Below are 21,732 nucleotides of genomic sequence, written 5' to 3'. Positions count from 1 at the left end.
GGAGAGATAAGATGAGTGAGACCAGTGTATAACCTGAGAAAAAGTGCACTGAATACAGACACACGCTCACACACGACCCGAACAAAACAATCACCAATGGCGCATGCGCAGGACACGTGAGGACCAGGCTGCACCACTCAAGCCCCGGGGAGGATGCCAACAAGGAATATGGAACCATTATTAGTAATGACGAGACAAAGGACAGAAAGAGGCGACTATTAAAATCGGAAACAGCATCGAAAGAGGAGAATAAGAACAGAAGAGTACCAACTAGTCCCTGAAAGGACTGGAGGGAAGCCCCACCGGAAGGCGACAGACGTTCCAATAATGCACTCAATAGCATCCGTGCCCAAAAGTCATGCAGGACCTGATAAGACACAGAACGAACCCGGGGAGGGGCCGACGCCCAAAAGGCAACTTGTACGCAGAGGGGGGATTGGGGGGGGGGGGGAGAAGGAAAAACCCCACTCTTTGTAACAGTAAGCCCCACTCGGAAGGTCGGAAAAACCCAGGCGGGGTCCAACGGGGCCGAAGGCTCCCAAGCCAGTCCCTCCTCAACCCCAGGAACCCCCACGTCAGGCCCCGGGGGCGAGTCGTCCTCCGAAGCCCCGTCCTCAAGAAAAAGCCGGGGTGGCCGAAAAAGCAGGAAGAGAGCGGGCCCACTGGCTAGACCCTGGAACTACGGCTGGAGGAACAGACTCGAAGGCCTCCGACGCAACTCCCGAAACTGCCAGTCTCAAACCTCGAAACCCTGCCCCGACCCCGAAGCCCTCAGACGCCTAGGAGCCGGAAACAGGGGGGAAGGGGGGGGGGGTACCAAACGAACCACAACAGGGGAAGAATGAGGGGCGCGGACTGAATCAAGGCCGACGCGACCAACACCCCCAAGTCCAGGTCCTGAGAAGCAAAACGGGGCAGCCTCGGGGCATCCAGGGAAGCAACCAAACTAGCACGTTGCAACAACCCATCCGGCAACGCACGAGCTGCCTGCACCCGAAGAATGTCATCAACAAATTGAGTGAATGGCGCCACAAACAAGCGAAAAAAGCTCACAGGACTCGGGTTGAATGTGTCACCAACCCAATAGGCAGCATGACAGAGGCAAAAACAATGAGCGTCACCCTGAAACAAGGGGACAGAGCAACCCTTAAACTCGCAGAACGCGAGAGGGGACGCAAGGGTCACACCCAGTGGACCCAAGTGCCCCGTGGGGTTTCCCAGGGCCCTTAGACTGGATCTGCTAAGGGTTATCCCAGGCAGGGTACTGCTAACCGGCACCCCAAACTATCAAGCAAACTGCTAAAAGCTGATCTCACGGGACGTGTCCACTCACAAGGGCGAAGCAGGGGGGTGCCATCACACAATGACCCTAATATAAGGGGGAGGGAGAACACGAGGCAGACCCCCCTCCCCACCAGGCAAAAACAAAAAGAAAAGAAAAACCTCGCAAGAGTACAACATACCCGAAGAGAACAGAGCAGGGCGCTGTTAAAGGTGAAAACTAGCTACGCAGTACCCCGCGCCCCACCATTGCAACAACTACTACTTACCCCAAGGCAACAAGGGTGAAAACCCCCTAACACACTCAGGGTGGCTAAATGCCAAGCAGCCAAAGGCCAACAGAGGTAGACCCAAGGTGACTTGAGGAAGGGAACCCCAAGCCCCAAGGGCGGTACTTACAGGGCACTCAGGGAAGGTGACCCTAAGCACATGCAGCCCGAGTACCTGAGAACATCACTCCCAGCTCACATGACCACCGTAAGAGCAGCACTGAAAACAAGTAACAGCACTGAGAGAAGATTGGAGCTGGAGCCACACGACTATGCACGATCCTATCAGCCGAGGAACTGAGGTGAGGATCGCCGGTGTGAGGGTCTGGGGCTCCCCCTTCCCCCTCCCGGGGAGGGGGGGAGCTGCGCAGACATGCGGAACGGCTCATGTGACGTCATGCTTCTTTGTTCGTTTTTCCTTTGGGAAGTTCTGTCCACTCGTTTGATGATTTTCATTGTTAACCAGAATAGGGGTTTGTTTTGCGGCTCTTACCTTTCTGGGTGCCTGTCCCGGTCAATGGCAGATATAGAATGCTCCAAATCACATGTGCATTTCTATGGGCCATTGCTCCTCGTGCCTCTGTGAGGGGGGCCAGGTTCTGGCTCGTGGTCCCCGGTAGGCCTATAACTCCACCCACATCGACTGATGCAAAATAGTTAGGGTATCCATATCGGCCATAGATAGCTCCGGGGAGCCGTAGGGGCTCCCCCTCAGAAAATTAATGATATGAGACAAAGAGAAGGGCACAGAAATAGGTAAGATCAGCATCAGAGAAATGAGGGGTTAGGGGGCATAGGTAGAGTCAGCAGAGATGGTCAAGCCGAGAGGGCTGTGGTAAGGGCACAGATGAGTCGACAGGGTCTTGTGAAGAAAGAGGCACAAGCAAGGGGTGGTGCCAAGGAAGTCAAGGCTCAAGGACAGAAATGACATTGTGGTCCAAACTAGGGGCAGTATCAGAGGAAGGGACAAGGGTGCCGGGAACTGCTATAGCAAGGATCGGATGATTCCGCTTTATCAAAACAGGAGGAGTTGCAAGAACAAGAACGATGGGCTGAGTTGGGAGAAGTATTAATGCCTTCTTAACTGTCAAGGAGGAAGTGGGAAAGGGACCAGACTTACATTTTTGAGCGACACATATCTTGCATCAAGGTACTATGAGATAGCTGGTACTGTCTTGGGCAGGATGGGAAAACAAGAGCGGGTGACAGGAGGATGGTTAGGTGGAGGGTAGATATTGGCCGGGATGGTTATATGTTGGTAAGGGCCAAAAGACAGAGGAGGAGGACTCAGGAGGAAGATAGAACCAAGAGTCAGAGGGGTTCAAGTGGAGTGGATAAAGAAGAATGAAGAGGACAGGGCTGTTAATATATAGACAACTACCCTGTCTTGTTTTCTTCACTGTTAATTTTTTCTTTCAAAAGGTAATTACTTGTTTTATTACACCTAATCTTTCTGGTCTGCTTCCTCAGTTCTGCATAGGTCTCTTATCCTCAAACTCCCCTCACCTCATTCAGATACTGGTTTCACCATGTCAGCATGTCTCCGTGGTGTAGTGGTAAGACACTCGCCTGGCATTCCGTGAGCACTTTGTCATGGGTTCGTATCCTGGCCGGGGAGGATTTACTGGGCGCAAATCCTTAAATGTAGCCTCTGTTTAACTCAACAGTAAAATGAGTACTTGGTTGTAACAATGATTCTTTGCGGCGGGGATCGTATTCCAGGGACCTGCCCGAAACGCTATGCATACTAGTGGCTGTACAAGAATATAACAACTCTTGTATATATATCTTTAAACAAAAGAAAAAAAATGGATTTCAGAAGCCTGGTATGATCCTTAGACTTAATGTTACCAGGGCATAAGCACCAGTAAGCTATCAAGGGGCCTCCTTAGAAATCTATATCTGATGATGTCATGCAAATTTTACAACAGAATTTATGATATGACCAATCTTTGTGGTTAGGTGTTATACCACATTGGAAGAGTTCTAATGAAACGTTGAAGATTTAATCACTTTGAAATTTCCACAGGGGAGAACATAGACATGGTTGCAGACAACAGCATTGACGTGGTGGTTAGCACACTTGTTCTCTGCTCAGTTGATAACATCAACAAGGTCATTCAGCAGATCCTCCGTGTACTAGCTCCAGTGAGTAAAATGGCCTCATTAGTTCTCTTTAACAATCTATATTACATTATAAATGCCTATCCAGATAATGTACTGCATTATTTCATGGTGTCAGGGACAGGAAGCCTGTACTTACACTTATCAAGGTCCCCATGGGTCAACCATTGACCTTTGCCAGAGTACAATGCACAATAATTGCCTAACTCCTGGTACCTATTTACTGCTAGGTGAACAGAGGCTTCAGTTGATGAGAAATGTATACCATTTCTACCCCACTCGTGTATCGAACCCAGGATTCTAGATTGTGAGTCGAGTATGTACACCACTGTTCTGTAGGACCCATAGCGTCTCTATTGACTCAATTATACAGTACGTTAATTCAATGAAAACTTGTCACAAAGGTTTGTGGACTTAGTGGTGAAAGGCAGCATGACTCAGTCATCAGAGAAAGCAAGGTAAAGAAACCTTCCTAAAGCACAGGAATCTGACTGTCCGTTCTGAACAGCAAATGTATGGAGTATGTCTAGCACGTTCAGTGGGCATGTAGACAAAATTTTTTATAGTTTTGTCAGCTTTTTTGGTGGGCGATAATGAGTTGAGGTAGTTTGCAGTGGTTGAGCCCCATATATACAGATATCGTACTATAAGTTAGTGTGAGAAGAGCAGTGGGGACATACAGATACTTGATTTGTTAAAATTATGACATCTAATAATAATAATAATAATAATAATATACAGCAATTCACTGTCTGGAATAGGCAGCCAGTGTATTCATACACAGTGAAAGCATGAATATTGCTTCCCAGAGGATCGAAGCAAATAGTTTCAGGAGGGCAGCCAACGTCGAAGCAGCAGAGGCCAAGATTCCCGCACGAGGGATCGCACTGAGCATAGCAACATCCTCCTTGAGCCAATCAGAAAGAAGCTTGAGGAGGCTCAGGCATGACTAAAGCCAAGAGCGAATGGGAATGTAGTTACACAAAACCCACATCATGGAAAGGGGCAGGAGCAAAGAGGCCAAACACTGAGAGGCTCAAAAGAACCCCCTGAAAAAGACCCACAACACTGAAGACACCTCATGCCAGTCAAGCCTGTGGGTAAAGCAAAACCCGTGCCAAGCCCCAAACAAGAACGAAGGACAGTCCTCTAGCCAGGACCCCTCTGGAATCTCGTAAAGCACCCAATACAGGGAAGAAAAACTGAACTCAAATGAACTTGGGTCCATGACTGAGGCATAGACTAAGTTGCAAAGGAGGCACAAACTAACAGCCTCCCAGGCCTCTGCCGAGGAAACCCTGGAGGAATGAAGCCTCCATAAGGATGAATCCGAGAAACCCAAAGGTACATGGGAACGAGCCCTGGGGAGGAGCCGTATCTAACTCAAATTCATACAGGGAAAGTGGATAGGAAAACCCCCCTCACCCTGCAACAAAAGACACTCCACAGAAGGCACAAGGGCCCACAAATGATCAAAAGTTACACAAGAGCACCAATCCGACTTCCTCCTAGCCCCTGAAATTGCAGAAGAGGGCCCTGGGGCTGAGCTCTCATCCATGCCCACCTCCTGAGAAAGAAAAGTGGAGCCCAAGGGAAAAGCTTCAAAGGAAGGGGTCTGCTGGGAAGACTCTGAAGCTTCTCGGATCTAGAGAGCTCAACTGCCTCTGCCCGTATCAGAAGTGGCAACCCCAGATACACTCAAGCCACATCCCGAGCGAAACCCTGCCTCGAGTTCAAAACCCTCAGACGTTACGGAGCTGGAAGAAGGGGAAGAGGGGTGAACTATGCACACCTGGGAAGGAAGAGGTGTGGACAGACCAAGGCCAAATTGACCAACACATCCAAATCTGAGACCCTAAACACTAAGCGGGACTTATCTGGGGCATCGAACTGGACACAGAACTTAGACCGCTACAATTCCAAGAACCTATAAATGCAAAGCAGTCGCTACCTGAAACCTCAAAACCTCAAGAGGCGAATGTATGAGAAGAGCCACATGGTGGGGGGGGGGGGAGGAGTCCCACATGACTCAGGGTCGAAGGCATCACCAACCCAACAGGTAGTATGACAGAAGCAGAACAAATGCACTCCAGGTGGCACAGGTGATGAACAACTTTCAAATTTGCACAAGGCAGGAGCAGACTTGAAAGAGGTATCCATAGTATAACAGAGCCCATGGGGGCTTTCCAGGGCCTGCAGGGTGAATGAGCCCTGCAGGAAGCCAAGACACTGGGAATGCTACGCCAGCCACTGAACCCTTCTGGAACAGGCAAACCCCTAGCTGCCTGAAGCCAATGGAAAAGTCATGGGGGTGACAAGGGGTTCAACCACACACACCCTAGAACAAGCCTAATAAGACGAAAGGAAAAGACTATCCCCAGTACAAAATGGCAGAAACAGGTGAAGAAAAAAGAAAAAAGGCCCAAAGCCCTCAGGATCAAACTGCTGAGAAAGAATACCTAGGGAGAACATAGCACCACCCAAAATATAATCAAGGTCCTACCAAGGCGTGCTGATTAAATCATGCGAACTACAGTGCATGATTCTGTTCAACAGAAACACTCCCAACCTGAGGAAAGACAGACAATCACAGACCACTGGCTTACCAGAATGGGCGAAGGTGACTGCGAGGAAACCCTCTGAAGGAAGTGTCCTAAACATTCTAGGGAAGAAAACCCTGACTGCACAAGGGCAGCACTCAAGCACGCATAGGCAAGATAACCCTGAGCACATGCAGCCCCAAGCACACTAAACTCCTGGCTCATGCTATACAAATGTGTATAAAAATAGCCTCAAAGCAGGGTTGCCAGAACCAAGTGGCCAAAAGTAGTGAATGTAATTACCTAAGTGTAATTACCTAAGTGTAGTTACAGGATGAGAGCTACACTCGTGGTGTCCCGTCTACCCAGCACTCTGTCATACCTGGTTGATGGGATTCTGGGAGTTCTTCTACTCCCCAAGCCCGACCCGAGGCCAGACCTGACTTGTGAGAGTTTGGTCCACCAGGCTGTTGCTTGGAGTGGCCCTCAGGCCCACATACCCACCACAGCCCGGTTGGTCCGGCACTCCTTGAAGAAAACAATCTAGTTTCCTCTTGAAGATGTCCATGGTTGTTCCGGCAATATTTCTGATGCTCGCTGGTAGGACGTTGAACAACCGTGGACCTCTGATGTTCATACAGTGGTCTCTGATTGTGCCCATGTGCCCATAGCACCTCTGCTCTTCACTGGTTCTATTCTGCATTTTCTTCCATGTCGTTCACTCCAGTACGTTGTTATTTTACTGTGCAGATTTGGGGCCTGTCCCTCCAGTATTTTCCATGTGTATATTATTTGGTATCTCTCTCATCTCCTTTCTAGCAAGTACATTTGGGGAGCTTTGAGACGATCCCAATAATTTAGGTGTTTTATCTCATCTATGCATGCAGTATATGTTCTCTGTATTCCCTCTATTTCAGCAATCTCTCCTGCTCTGAAGGGGAAAGTGAGTACTGAGCAGTACTCAAGACGGGACAACACAAGTGATTTGAAGAGTACAGTACAACCAATGTGATGGAATCTCTGGACTTGGTTCTCGTAATCCATCCTATAATTTTTCTGGCTGACGCAATATTTGCTTGGTTTTGCTCCCTAAACGTTAGGTCGTCAGACATCATTATTCCCAAATCCTTGACATGCTGTTTTCCTACTATGGGCAGATTCGATTGTGTTTTGTACCCTGTATTATATTATATATATATATTATATATATATATATATTATATATATATATTATATTATATATATATATATATATATATATATATATATATATATATAGTTATATATTTATATATATATCATTCATCATATAACGATTTGAAACTACAAAGCGTTATAATAATATAATCCCAAATCCTTGACATGCTGTTTTCCTACTATGGGCAGATTCGATTGTGTTTTGTACCCTGTATTATATTATATATTATATATATATTATATATATATATATTATATATATATATATATTTATATTATATATATATATTTATATTATATATATATATTTATATTATATATATATATATTTATATATATATCATTCATCATATAACGATTTGAAACTACAAAGCGTTATATAATAAAGAGTGCTGGGTAGACGAGACACCACAAACGTAGCTCTCATCCTGTAACTACACTTAGGTAATTGTATTCACTACCTTTGGCCACTTGGTTCTGGCAACCCTGCTTTGAGGTTGTTTTTATACACATTTGTAAATGATTGTAAACAGCTGGTAATGCAATTAGGCTCCTTATAGCACAAGCAGTCTACAGAAAGCCAAAAGTAGCGAATGTAAACAGGTGGTAACACAATTGGGCTCCATAAAGCCCGAGTGGGTTATAAATAGCCAAAAGAGGCAACCCTGCTTCAAAGGCAAAACTCCACTTAGCTGACAAAAGGAGACTGGAGCCAGAACAACTAGGACAACTAGCAAGCACCATTAGAATATAACTGATTCATGGGGGCAGTCGGCTGCCCCAGTCTGCCTCCCTCCTTTTTCAAGGCGAGAGGGGAAGGTAGGCCACTCTAGCTTGTGCTAGTTCCACAAAATTTTGATGGTTTGTTTTCATTGCTGGGGAAGTTTTTTTCACAATTTTGAGGCTGTGGGCTCGTTTTAACCATGCAGTAGTCTGTTTTGTTTTACCTACCTTTCTGAGTGCCTTCCCTGGTGGTCACAACAACCACTGCTCCCTGCGCCTCTCTGAGGCGGCCAGGATCTGGCTCGTGGTTCCCAGTAAACCAATAGGACTCAATGACTGATGGCACCTAGTATGGCACTAAATCAGTGATAGTAGCTTTAGGGAGCCTAAATGGGCTTCCCCATTAAAGTTCCTAGATTTATTGAATTTTGAGTCCCCATTCCCTTTGGTTGCCTTGGCAGGGCCAGACCAAATGATTTCATGCGCCTTATTCAGCCCACTGGCCAGATGTTCTCTACCCCTGGTGTAAATCAATATGCTGTAAATAACTGACTGGCCATGGTACCTCCTGCAAAATAATTGAAATATTGTATTTACTTTCAGGGAGGAAAGTATTACTTCTATGAACACATCAAGGAATTTGATACAGAACATTCCACAAGACAGAAAATTCAGATCTTTCTGACATCAACGGGGATTTGGCCTTTTCTCTTTGATGGGTGTTACTTAACACGAGACATGCTGGAAGCCATCCAACAAAGCAGGTTTCTCCAAAGTGCAGGCCCTACGCTTCCACAGCCCCGTTGATCACTTTGTCTTCCAACTGGTCAAGCCATGCCTCAAGGGTGTAGCAGAGAAATAAATGAATGAGATAAAAATAATTGTGAGTGGGGAGAAGTAGAAAAGAACAAGGGAAAGTACTTGATATGCAGCAACTTAGAGTTGCACAAGATGTTCATTATAATCAAATTTCATAATTTAGGTAATCTCTAATCTGTTTGTTGACATCTGTTACCCACAGCCCTGCAAGAACAAATCACCAACTATTTGACTGAATAGGGTCCTTTATGCAAAATCTATAGGAAAGGAACTGATTTCATCACCCAATCAAATCATTAGTCTTCAGCTGGCAGTCTTGCTCTTGACAAATGTCAGATTTGACAAATTACAAGGGTAGCATGAATCATTTATAACAAACTAGATTGGGGTACCTGGCAGTGTCCAGGTCTATCTGGTGCCTAGGCCTTCCCCAAACACGTTCCTATTTTTCCCCTACACACATCCTTCCTGTCTCTTCACACACACCTTCCCTTCTCCCTCATCACTGTGTAACAATCTTCAATAATCACTGACTTCATTTATGTAACCATCTTCACACAATCTACAATTCAGGCATGTCAAACTGAGGATACCCCGAGGGTCATATGGGGTCACATTTGTGTTGTCTGAGGGCCACACATGACAACTAATTGAAGTCATTTAATAAAAATTATTGCAGAATATTTGTATTAAACTTAGAAACATACATACAAAGCAGTCCTTTGTGCGGGCTGCAGGTGTGCTCGTTTGACATGCCTAATCTACATCATTCCTCCCCTCCACACACACACACACACACACCCTCCCCTTTTCCCACCCACACACACACACCCTCCCCTTTTCCCACCCACACACACACACCCTCCCCTTTTCCCACCCACACACCCTCCCCATGTCACCAGCACACCCTCCCCATGTCACCAACACACCCTCCCCATGTCACCAGCACACCCTCCCCATGTCACCAACACATCCTCCCTATACCCCCCCCCCCCCACAAACACTTTCCCGTTTCCTCCAACATACACTCCTTGTCTCCTCCCAGATCACGCAAGACCTTTCCTCCATCTCCTCCATCCCTGCCCACAAATTTCCTTCCACATTATGCTATACTTTCCAACATCAGAATTGCTTTGAAATAAATGTACTGTATATGGATGGTGAAATATTCAAGAAATTGTTCATGACCTTTGTGAGACCAAAGTTGGAATATGCAGTGGTTTTATGGTGCCCACACCTCAAAAAGCACATTAACAACATGGAAAAGGGAAAAGACGTGCTACTAAATGGCTTTCAGACCTGATAAACACAAGTTATGAGGAGAGATTAAAGGCATTACATAAACCAAAACTAGAAGATAGAAGAAATAGAAGTGATATGATCACTACAAAAGTAGTAACAAGAGTAGACAAAACTGACAAAGAATTTTGTTTAGAAAATGGCAGCTTCAAGAACAAGAGGTCATGGTTTCAAACTAAGGAAGCAAAAACCAAATGCCCAAAACATTACAAAGTTGCACCACACCAGCAATAAACACTCCTTTTTGAAAGGCTTACCAAGGACAAGGGCCACCACAAGCAAGGAGAGCCCCTAAAGAAGTATATTCTAAACACACCAGGGAAGAGAACCCTGACCATGCAAGGGTAGCACTTCAGGAGCACACAGGGGAAGGGAACACTGAGCACATGCAGCTCCAAGTACATTAAACTCCTGGCTCGTGCTGAACAAACATGCACAAAAACAGCCTCAAATGCAATCACCACTTAGCTAAAGACAGGAGACCTGAGCCAGAGAGAGCTGAGGGGGAAGAGGGGGGGCAACCAGCACCATGCAGCATCAGCATGGGAACTGGTGGCAGTCGGCTGACCCAGTCTGCTTCCCTCCTTCCCCCAAACGAGTGAGGAAGGTGGGGGCGATCTAGCTCCCACTAATTTCACAAATTTGCAATCATTTGTTTTGCAATCAAACAAAGGGTGCGAGTCCGAGAGTCCACATGAGTGGGCTCACCAGAATTCAGAAGAAATAGAGAAGAAGCGAGGACAAACAGTTCGAGAAGGCGGCCTCGGGTGTTTGTCAGAACATCACCCCAGAGGATATGTCGACAGTTGAAATTACCCAAAAGGAGCACCGGCTCTGGCAAGGAGTCCGGGAGGTGCTTAAGATCAGGAAGGGAAAGTGGGACATTTGGGGGGAGATAAATGAAACAGACTGTAAACCATTTATCCACAAAAACACAGGCAGCAGAACAATGGATAGATGACTGGAAGTAGTAAGGGAACTGAAGGGAACATCAGAACGAATTAAGAAAGCAGTAGAGTTACGGGCCCCAGCAAGAGATAGGGAGAAAGAAAGAAAGGAATACCCACAAAAGTGACCAGGACGAGCACCAAGCATTGGTTCCTGGAGACAAACACAAAGTGGTGAAAACTGTGTAATTAGAAGTTGGAGTTCATGGAAGTTGGCATAAAATCCATGAATATTCCACTGAAGAATAGACATTATCAAAGAGAAAGGACAGTAACAGAGAACAATAAAGAAACGAAAGTAAAGAAGAACACAGTTTATTAAAGAATCTCAGGATCAGGGTAAGGATCAGGAGCCGGGTCAGCAAAATCAGGGTTAGGGGGGCATGGGTAAACTTAGTAAGGATGGAGGGAAGGGAGCGGTAGGACAGACCAGAAGCGGACTGATGGGATCCGGAGGAGGAGGAGGAGACAGCTGAGAAGGGCAGTCAAGGACAGCTGAAGGAGGGGGGGAGCAGGGTTGGGAAGAAAGAGTGGGGGGAGCAGGGTTGGGAAGAAAGAGTGGAGGAAGATGGGAAAGAAGACATAGGAGACATGGTGGACTTGGGTAGGAAGGGGGGAAAACTTCAGATGGAGAACCAGGAGGGAGACCTTTCAGGACAGGATGCAAAAAGGAATAGGGGAGGAGGTGGAGGGCGTGTTCGGGTCTAAAGCCTGGAAACGGTTGTGAGACTGTGGAAGGTGGGAAGGATGAGGAGAAGGTAGAACTGCAACACGCGAGGGATAGGATACACCCGCGAAAGGGGTGAGACGACGAACTTGGCAGTCTCGCTTCAGGAAAGGTCAGACTGATCACGGTGTTTCAAGCTGAGGACGGCTTCCTCGAGTTTGTAGTGTATACACGAGCACTGAGAAGGTAGGGATGGGCCTCACCAGCAATTGAGGCAGTGAGCCTGGGGAGAAGTGCACTCCGACTTAGAATGATCATTGTCCCCACACATGGGGTATAGATACACAGTACTTATACACTTGAGGATACCGTGCCCAAACTTCCAACACTTATTGCAAAGTCTAGGAGAGGGAATGTACTCCTGAACGGAGCATCTGGCACCGGCAAGAATAATAGAGGGCGGAAGGGCCCTACTATCAAAGGTGATTTTTACAACTCGAAGGGGCTGACGCCGACGACCACGAGGGGGTTGAGTAAACGTGTCCACCTGGAGGACAGAATGGCCTTGGGCTTCGAAGATATGTTTAATATCCTCATGGCAGTCTTTGAGGTCCCTAACACCAGTTGCAACATGGTGTGGGAGGATAACAGTGCCAACACTGGCATTTAACCGAGCGTTTTTGGAGACCCGAACAGGGGTCTCCCCAATACAGGACAAAGCGGCTAAGTGAGTAGCTGCATCCTGAGGAATAGCAGCGACGACACATGTACTGTAACTGGTCGGGTTAAAAGTAACAGAGGCATCTACTGAATCAACAAGGTGTTTATGGAGGGAGAAATCGTCAGGAGTAGAATCCAGATGGTGGAGATCAAAGTATTTAGCCCATGTAGCGGGACCAAACAAGGCCAAATAAATCCCATCACAATGGTTGTACTCTTCAAGTCACTTGTGTTGTCCGGTCTTGAGTACTGCTCAGTACTCACTTCCCCCTTCAGAGCAGGAGAGATTGCTGAAATAGAGGGAATACAGAGAACATATACGGCACGCATAGACGCAATAAAGCACCTAAATTATTGGGATCGTCTCAAAGCCCTCCAAATGTACTCACTAGAAAGAAGACGAGAGAGATATCAAATCATATACACCTGGAAGATACTGGAGGGCCAAGTACCAAATCTACACAGTAAAATAACAACGTACTGGAGTAAACGATATGGAAGAAAATGTAGAATAGAACCAGTGAAGAGCAGAGGTGCCATAGACACAATCAGAGAACACTGTATAATCATCAGAGGTCCGCGGTTGTTCAACGTCCTCCCAGCAAGCATAAGAAATATTGCCGGAACAACCGTGGACATTTTCAAGAGGAAACTAGATTTATTCCTCCAAGGAGTACCGGACCAACCGGGCTGTGGTGGGTATGTGGGCCTGCGGGCCGCTCCAAGCAACAGCCTGGTGGACCAAGCTCTCACAAGTCAAGCCTGGCCTCGGGCCGGGCTTGGGGAGTAGAACAACTCCCAGAACCCCATCAACCAGGTATCAACCAGGTAAGGCATTGTAAGTATTAGTATGGGAAGGGATCGTGCGAGTGCGGCCATGGCGGGGACGGCGTTGAGAACCCCCAGAGAAAGAGGGGGTAAAAGGCACAGTAGTCACAAGGAGAGACGGAGCCGTGCCAGGGGACGAGGTGGTCACTACTGAGGGCTGGGAACTCGACCCTACCTCAGAGGAGGGAGGGGAGCTGAGGGAAGTAGCCAAGAGGGTCAAAGGAGGAGCAAGGTCGGGGCCCAATGCAGCGGGGGCTACAGAGCATGGTCTTCTAACACAGTCCGACTCGGGGGCTTGGTTGCCCACCCCACATGCCTGAGAAAGTACAAGGGAAACATTATCTGACATAAAAACGAGGAAAGACTTTCATTCACATATGTGCCCCCACACCCACCATTGAGCCACAATTAGAGGCAGGACACCCAACAAGAAGCTATCGCCGATCATGCCGGGGTCCCCCAGGGATGCGTCATGAGTATACACCCCACAAATGCCACCTTAAGAACCGTCAGTCCGTCCAGATCGGGTTCAGTGACGAAAGGAGGATTGACAATAAAAGGGTCCCCTCGTTAGAGACATTGGGTACTACAGTTCTACGGGTGCAAGAGCATGCCTCCCCAAACACCCGGACGTCGAAATAAAAGAAGGCTGAAAGAAGAATCAAAAAGGCAAAAGGTCGGCAGGGAATGAAAAGGAGAAGAGGGGGAGAAAAACGAAACAGAAGGATAAGGAAAAGTTGTCCAGCACAATTAGAGAGGAGAGCAGCAGGCTACAAAAGTACAGAGGACCGTCCCAAGGAGCATCACACTCTGGCAGCCGCCCACCAAGCCCCCTCACGGCAGCAACCAGCTGGACAGGGAGGGGGCATGGAGGAGCCAAGATATATTTATATAGTATGTAGGGTAAGGTAAGATTATAGATTTGTTGTGGATTGGTGTCATCATTCTCATTATCAGTGACGTGTGAATCATATTATATTACATTTATTTGACACTTATTTTTGTGGTTTCAAGTGACTATATATTTGATCATATTTGACTTACATGGTTTTTGAGAGTGTCCCTGTGACTTTTAAGTTTGTTAAGGTCTCTTGACTTCAAGCTGCTTAATACTGATACTTCAACATTGTGAAGTAGAAAAACTGAAATTGATAGTCCTTAGGGACTTCAAAGTTAGATAAAGTCAAATTAAATACGACTTAGCCACATTAATTTAGATGAACTTTAACTGCAGATTAGTGTACCAATGTTCCTAAGTTTTAAGTAAACTAAACTTATGATTAGTTAAACTTAACAGCACCTAGTTTTAACCTAGTGTACCAATGTTGTTGGGTATTGTGTACCTTAAGCTTGGCCTATTTAACTTAGTAGCATCTAGCTTCCTTGAGAAGTGCCAATTCTTGTTAATGAAGTGCTTGTAAACAATATTTATAAATAGATTGTGTGTGACAAGTTTACCCAAGTAAACTGGTGGTTCTTATACTGTAGACTTTCTCTAACCCTAGATGAGCTGATGGAAGATGCAAGTGACTCGAGGCCAGGTGTGTCTCATATTGAGAGTTGGGAGTCTACACCAAAAACTTGGGGTTCATAACATTATTTTTATTATGCACCCTACACCCATCCTGTGGGTGGTGGTGGAAAGGGTCAAGAAAAACTGTGGAAACAATATTCTTTCTCACCTTGGCTCATACTTTAAAATACTTTATTTGCAGGTCTGACACACACACACTCACACACTGGACAGACTTGATGCTAGGCAAGGAAGTGAATGAGATGTATGGCAAGTTTTGTGAAATATATGATAAAGGCACAAAAAAATTTATACCAAAACAGAGATGCAGAACTAGGAAACAGGATTGGTTCAATAGAAATTGCGAGAGGGCTAGAGACCGAAAGACACAAAAATGGAATCAATACAGGAAGAGGCCGAACCCCCAAACATACCAGCGATACAAAGATGCGAGAAACAACTACACGGCAGTGAGGAGAGAGGCAGAAAGAAATTTTGAAAAAGGGATTGCGGACAAATGTAAAACAGAACCAGGTCTATTCTATAAATTCATAAACAACAAATTGCAGGTAAAGGATAATATTCAGAGGTTGAAAATGGGAAATAGATTCACGGAAGATGAAAAGGAAATGTGTGAAACACTAAACGAAAAGTTCCAAAGTGTGTTTGTACAAAATGAAATCTTTAGGGAACCAGATACAATAAGAATTCCAGAGAACAACATAGAACACATAGAGGTGTCTAGAGACGAAGTGGAAAAAATGCTCAAGGAGCTCGGTAAGAACAAAGCAGCTGGCCCAGATGGCGTTTCACCATGGGTTCTGAGAGAATGTGCATCTGAGCTCAGCATTCCACTTCACCTGATCTTTCAGGCATCCCTGTGTACAGGAATCGTAGCAGACGGGTGGAAACAGGCTAACATAGTTCCAATCTACAAAAGTGGCAGCAGGGAAGACCCCCTCAATTATAGACCTGTATCATTGACAAGTGTAATAGTGAAAGTATTGGAAAAACTAATCAAAACTAAATGGGTAGAACACCTAGAGAGAAATGATATAATATCAGACAGACAGTATGGTTTTCGATCTGGAAGATCCTGTGTATCGAATTTACTCAGTTTCTATGATCGAGCCACAGAGATATTACAGGAAAGAGATGGTTGGGTTGACTGCATCTATCTGGACCTAAAAAAGGCTTTCGACAGAGTTCCACATAAGAGGTTGTTCTGGAAACTGGAAAATATTGGAGGGGTGACAGGTAAGCTTCTATCATGGATGAAAAATTTTCTGACTGATAGAAAAATGAGGGCAGTAATCAGAGGCAATGTATCAGAATGGAGAAATGTCACAAGTGGAGTACCACAGGGCTCAGTTCTTGCACCAGTGATGTTTATTGTGTACATAAATGATCTACCAGTTGGTATACAGAATTATATGAACATGTTTGCTGATGATGCTAAGATAATAGGAAGGATAAGAAATTTAGATGACTGTCATGCCCTTCAAGAAGACCTGGACAAAATAAGTATATGGAGCACCACTTGGCAAATGGAATTTAATGTTAATAAATGTCATGTTATGGAATGTGGAATAGGAGAACATAGACCCCACACAACCTATATATTATGTGAGAAATCTTTAAAGAATTCTGATAAAGAAAGAGATCTAGGAGTGGTTCTAGATAGAAAACTATCACCTGAGGACCACATAAAGAATATTGTGCAAGGAGCCTATGCTATGCTTTCTAACTTCAGAATTGCATTTTAAATACATGGATGGCGATATACTAAAGAAATTGTTCATGACTTTTGTTAGGCCAAAGCTAGAATATGCAGCTGTTGTGTGGTGCCCATATCTTAAGAAGCACATCAACAAACTGGAAAAGGTGCAAAGACATGCTACTAAGTGGCTCCCAGAACTGAAGGGCAAGAGCTACGAGGAGAGGTTAGAAGCATTAAATATGCCAAAACTAGAAGACAGAAGAAAAAGAGGTGATATGATCACTACATACAAAATAGTTACAGGAATTGATAAAATCGACAGGGAAGACTTCCTGAGACCTGGAATTTCAAGAACAAGAGGTCATAGATTTAAACTAGCTAAACACAGATGCCGAAGAAATATAAGAAAATTCACCTTCGCAAATAGAGTGGTAGACGGTTGGAACAAGTTAAGTGAGAAGGTGGTGGAGGCCAAGACCGTCAGTAGTTTCAAAGCGTTATATGACAAAGAGTGCTGGGAAGACGGGACACCACGAGCGTAGCTCTCATCCTGTAACTACACTTAGGTAATTACACTTAGGTAATTACACATTATGCAACTCACCTATGCACAAGTGGCCAAGGAGAAGGAAAAAAATTGAAGAAGCAGTAAAGGAAGCCAAACACTGCAGCAACCAGGATAAAACAAACATTAGGCTGGAAGCGAGAAAGAAATTGGCATCTAACCCTAAGTTGGTGCAAAACACAGTTGATCGGAGTAAGTCCCTGATAATTTTTGGTTGCAAAGGAGATAACATCTAGGTCAGAAAGAGCTGTAGAAGAAGCAATAGTAGTAGATAAAATTGTTGGCCTCGTGGAAGGTCTTAATACCATAGAGAATGCGTGCGACTACAGGAGAATAGGCAGGTACGTAAAAGGGAAAGATCGACCTTTGAGGATCACCCTAAACGGTGCCAAACAGATGGAAGAAGTACTAAGAAATGCTAGAAAATTACAAAGTGATGAGGATGGGAAAGTGTGGTCGTTAAGACGAGATCTTTCAAGAGAAGACAGAGATGCTGAAACTAAACCTTGTAGAGGCAAATGTCTAAATGAGAGCAGAAACGAAGAAGAAATCAATTCTTTTTTCTACAAAGTGATATGGGTAGGCAGGCCAGTAAAATGGTACAAAAAGGCAAACAAACAAAATTGCTAGAGAGATAGGGGTAGTGAAGAATAAGGAGAGGGGAACATGTTCCTGAAAACTGTATACATCAATGTAGCTGGAGTGAGATCGAAGATACTGGAGTTAAGTGATGTAATACAGCTGCAAACACCAGACATTGTTGCACTCACAGAGACAAAACTTGAAGATGTTATTTTAAATGAGGTCATATTTCCAAGAAGCTACTCAGTTTGGAGACGGGACAGAAAAATTAGTTAAGGCGGTGGAGTTTGCTGTGCTGGTGAAAGAACATCTAAAGGTAAACGAAATAATGATTGCCAATCCAGCGAGAAGTTGACGTAATAGCAGTAGAGATCTGCCATAAGGATGATAAACTAATGCTTATAAATGCATATAGTCCACCGCCAAGCAACACATGGACAAAGGAGGAGCTAGATAGTAAACGAGATGGTCTTATAACAATAAAGAGAGTGATTATAGCAAGAGCGGATATAGATAGATCATGACTGTTGATAGTCGGCGACTTCAACTTGAAATCCATAGACTGGGAAGCATATGAAGCTAGAACAGAGGACTTTTGGACCTGTAGATTTGTAGACCTCATCCTGGAAACATTCTTGTGTCAACATGTTAAATAAGCTACGAGGATGAGGGCAAGGGGACGTTCCCTCCATGCTAGATTTGATATTTACCAGGAAGGAGGAAGAGATATTTGACATTCAGTACCTTCGTCCCTTGGGTAAAAGTGACCATGTCTTTTTGGGAATAAAGTATGCAGTGTGTTATAATCTGGAAGAAAATGAGGAAGTTGAAAAACCTGACTTCATGAGAGAACATTATGGCGACCTTAGAAAAAATTTTAGTGAGTATAATTTGACAGACTTGTTGCTAGTCAAGGAAGTGAATGAGATGTATGTCAAGTTTTGTGAAATATATGATAAAGGCACAAAAAAATTTATACCAAAGCAGAGATGCAGAACTAGGAAACAGGATTGATTCAACAGAAATTAGTGAGAGGGCAAAGACCAATAGTCATAAAAATGGAATCAATATAGGAAGAGGCCAAACCCCTAAACATATCAGTGATACAAAGATGCAAGAAACAACTACACAGCAGTGAGGAGAGAGGCAGAAAGAAATTTTGAAAAAGGGATTGCGGACAAATGTAAAACAAAACCAGGCCTATTCTATAAATTCATAAACAACAAATTGCATGTAAAGTATAATATTCAGAGGTTGAAAATGGGAAACAGATTCACGGAAAATGAAAAGGAAATGTGTGAAACATTAAACGAAAAGTTCCAAAGTGTGTTTGTGCAAAATGAAATTTTCAGGGAACCAGACACAATAAGAGTTCCAGAGAACAACAGAGCACATAGAAGGTGTCTAGAGACGAAGTGGAAAAAATGCTCAAGGAAATAAGTATGAACAAAGCAGTTGGTCCAGGTGGAGTTTCATCAGTGAGTTCTGAGAGAATGTGCACCTGAGCTCAGCATTCCACTTCGACTGATTTTTCAGGCATCCCATGTGTACAGGAGTCATAGTAGATGTCTGGAAAAAGGCTAAGATAGTTCCAATCTACAAAAGTGGCAGCAGGGAAGACTCCCTCAATTATAGACCTGTATCATTGACAAGTGTAATAGTTAAAATATTGGAAAAAATAATTAAAAGTAAATGGGTAGAACACCTGGAGAAAAACAATATAATATCAGACAGACAGTATGGTTTTTCGCTCTGGAAGATCCTGTGTGACGAATTTACTCAGTTTCTATGATCGTGCCACAGAGATTTTACAGGAAAGAGATGGTTGGGTTCACTGCATCTATCTGAACCTAAAAAAGGCTTTCGACAGAGTTTTACAAAGAAGGCTGTTCTGGAAACTGGAAAATATAGGAGGGGTGACAGATAGGCTTTTAACATGGATGAAAAATTTTCCGATAGAAAAATGAGGGCAGTAATCAGAGGCAATGTATCGACTGGAGGAATGTCACAAGTGGAGTACCACAGGGTTCAGTTCTTGCACCGGTAACTGTTCATTATCTACATAAATGATCTACCAGATGGAATAAAGAATTATATGAACATTTTGCTGATGATGCCAATGGTAATAGGAAAGATAAGAAACTTAGATGATTGTAATGCCCTCCAAGAAGACCTGGACAAAATAAGTATATGGAGCACCACTTAGCAAATGGAATTTAATGTGAATAAATGCCATGTTATGGAATGTGGAATAGGAGAACATAGACCCCCACACAACCTTTACATTATGTGAGAAATCTTTATTGAATTTTGATACAGAAAAAGATCTAGGGGTGGTTCTAGATAAAAAAAAAAAATCTATCACCTGAGGACCACATTAAGAACATTGTGCGAGGAGCCTATGCTACACTTTCTAACTTCAGAATTGCTTTTAATACATGGATGGAGAAATACTAAGAAATTGTTCACGACTGTTGTTAGGCCAAAGCTAGAATATGCAGCAGTTGTGTGGTACCCATACCTTAAGAAGCACATCAACAAACTGGAAAAGGTGCAAAGACATGCTACTAAGTGGCTCCCAGAACTGAAGGGCAAGAGTTACGAGGAGAGGTTAGAGGCATTAAATATGCATTAATACGCTCAGTGGTGATAAATAGAGGCATTAATACTGCTCGTGGTGTCCCGTCTCCCCAGCACTCTTTGTCTTATAATGCTTTGAAACTACTGACTGGTCTTGGCCTCCACCACCTTCTCCCCTAACTTGTTCCAACCATCTACCACTCTGTTTGCGAAAGTGAATTTTCTTAGATTTCTTCGGCATCTGTGTTTAGCTAGTTTATATCTATGACCTCTTGTTCCTAAAGTTCCAGGTCTTAAGAAATCTTCCCTATCGATTTTATCAATTCCTATTACTATTTTGTATGTAGTGATCATATCACCTCTTTTTCTTCTGTCTTCTAGTTTTGGCATATTTAATGCCTCTAACCTCTCCTCGTAGCTCTTGCCCTTCAGTTCTGGGAGCCACTTAGTAGCATGTCTTTGCACCTTTTCCAGTTTGTTGATGTGCTTCTTAAGATATGGGCACCACACAACTGCTGCATATTCTAGCTTTGGCCTAACAAAAGTCGTGAACAATTTCTTTAGTATATCGCCATCCATGTATTTAAAAGCAATTCTGAAGTTAGAAAGCGTGGCATAGGCTCCTCACACAATATTCTTTATGTTGTCCTCAGGTGATAGTTTTCTATCTAGAACCACCCCTAGATCTCTTTCTTTATCAGAATTCTTTAAAAATTTCTCACATAATATATAGGGTTGTGTGGGGTCTATGTTCTCCTATTCCACATTCCATAGCATGCCATTTATTAACATTAAATTCCATTTGCCAAGTCGCGCTCCATGTACTTATTTTGTCCAGGTCTTCTTGAAGGGCATGACAATCATCTAAGTTTCTTATCCTTCCTATTATCTTAGCATCATCAGCAAACATGTTATTATAATTCTGTATACCAACTGGTAGATCATTTATATAGACAATAAACATCACTGGTGCAAGAACTGAACCCTGTGGTACTCCACTTGTGACATTTCTTCAGTCCGATACATTGCCTCTGATCACAGCCCTCATTTTTCTATCAGTCAGAAAATTTTTCATCCATGTTAGAAGCGTATCTGTCACTCCAATATTTTTTGTTTGGGCTTCATGTATATTTCTTTCAGCCGTGTTACTGTAGTTTATATTCTACTGTTCTTTGGGATTTTATTTCCTCCTGGGACTCCCATTCACTGAAGGATCAACCTGATGTGGAACATTCTGCAGACATTTCATTCAGTTTCAAGGAACTACTGAAGAAACTCTTTAAACACTTGAGGAAGAATGCTTCATGAGGCTTTAGCTGTCACATGTTGCACCTTACTAAAGCCGAGAAATAATATGC

General features: G+C 44.2%; 1 protein-coding gene across 1 annotated transcript in view; it reads left to right on the top strand.

The window, feature by feature from the left end:
- Window positions 1-8,996, top strand: part of LOC123766249 (thiol S-methyltransferase TMT1A) — a 44,256-nt gene extending 35,260 nt beyond the window's left edge. Inside the window, 3 exon segments of the mRNA XM_045755291.2 lie at window positions 3,580-3,698; window positions 8,738-8,887; window positions 8,889-8,996. Coding sequence (XP_045611247.2) covers window positions 3,580-3,698; window positions 8,738-8,887; window positions 8,889-8,996 — 377 coding nt within the window.
- Window positions 8,997-21,732: the final 12,736 nt, after the last annotated feature.

Source organism: Procambarus clarkii, chromosome 9, assembly GCF_040958095.1.
Source record: "Procambarus clarkii isolate CNS0578487 chromosome 9, FALCON_Pclarkii_2.0, whole genome shotgun sequence".
Classification (NCBI taxonomy): Eukaryota; Metazoa; Arthropoda; class Malacostraca; order Decapoda; family Cambaridae; genus Procambarus; species Procambarus clarkii.
Note: the sequence above shows the minus strand (reverse complement) of the source record. Positions and strands in the feature narration are given on the sequence as shown.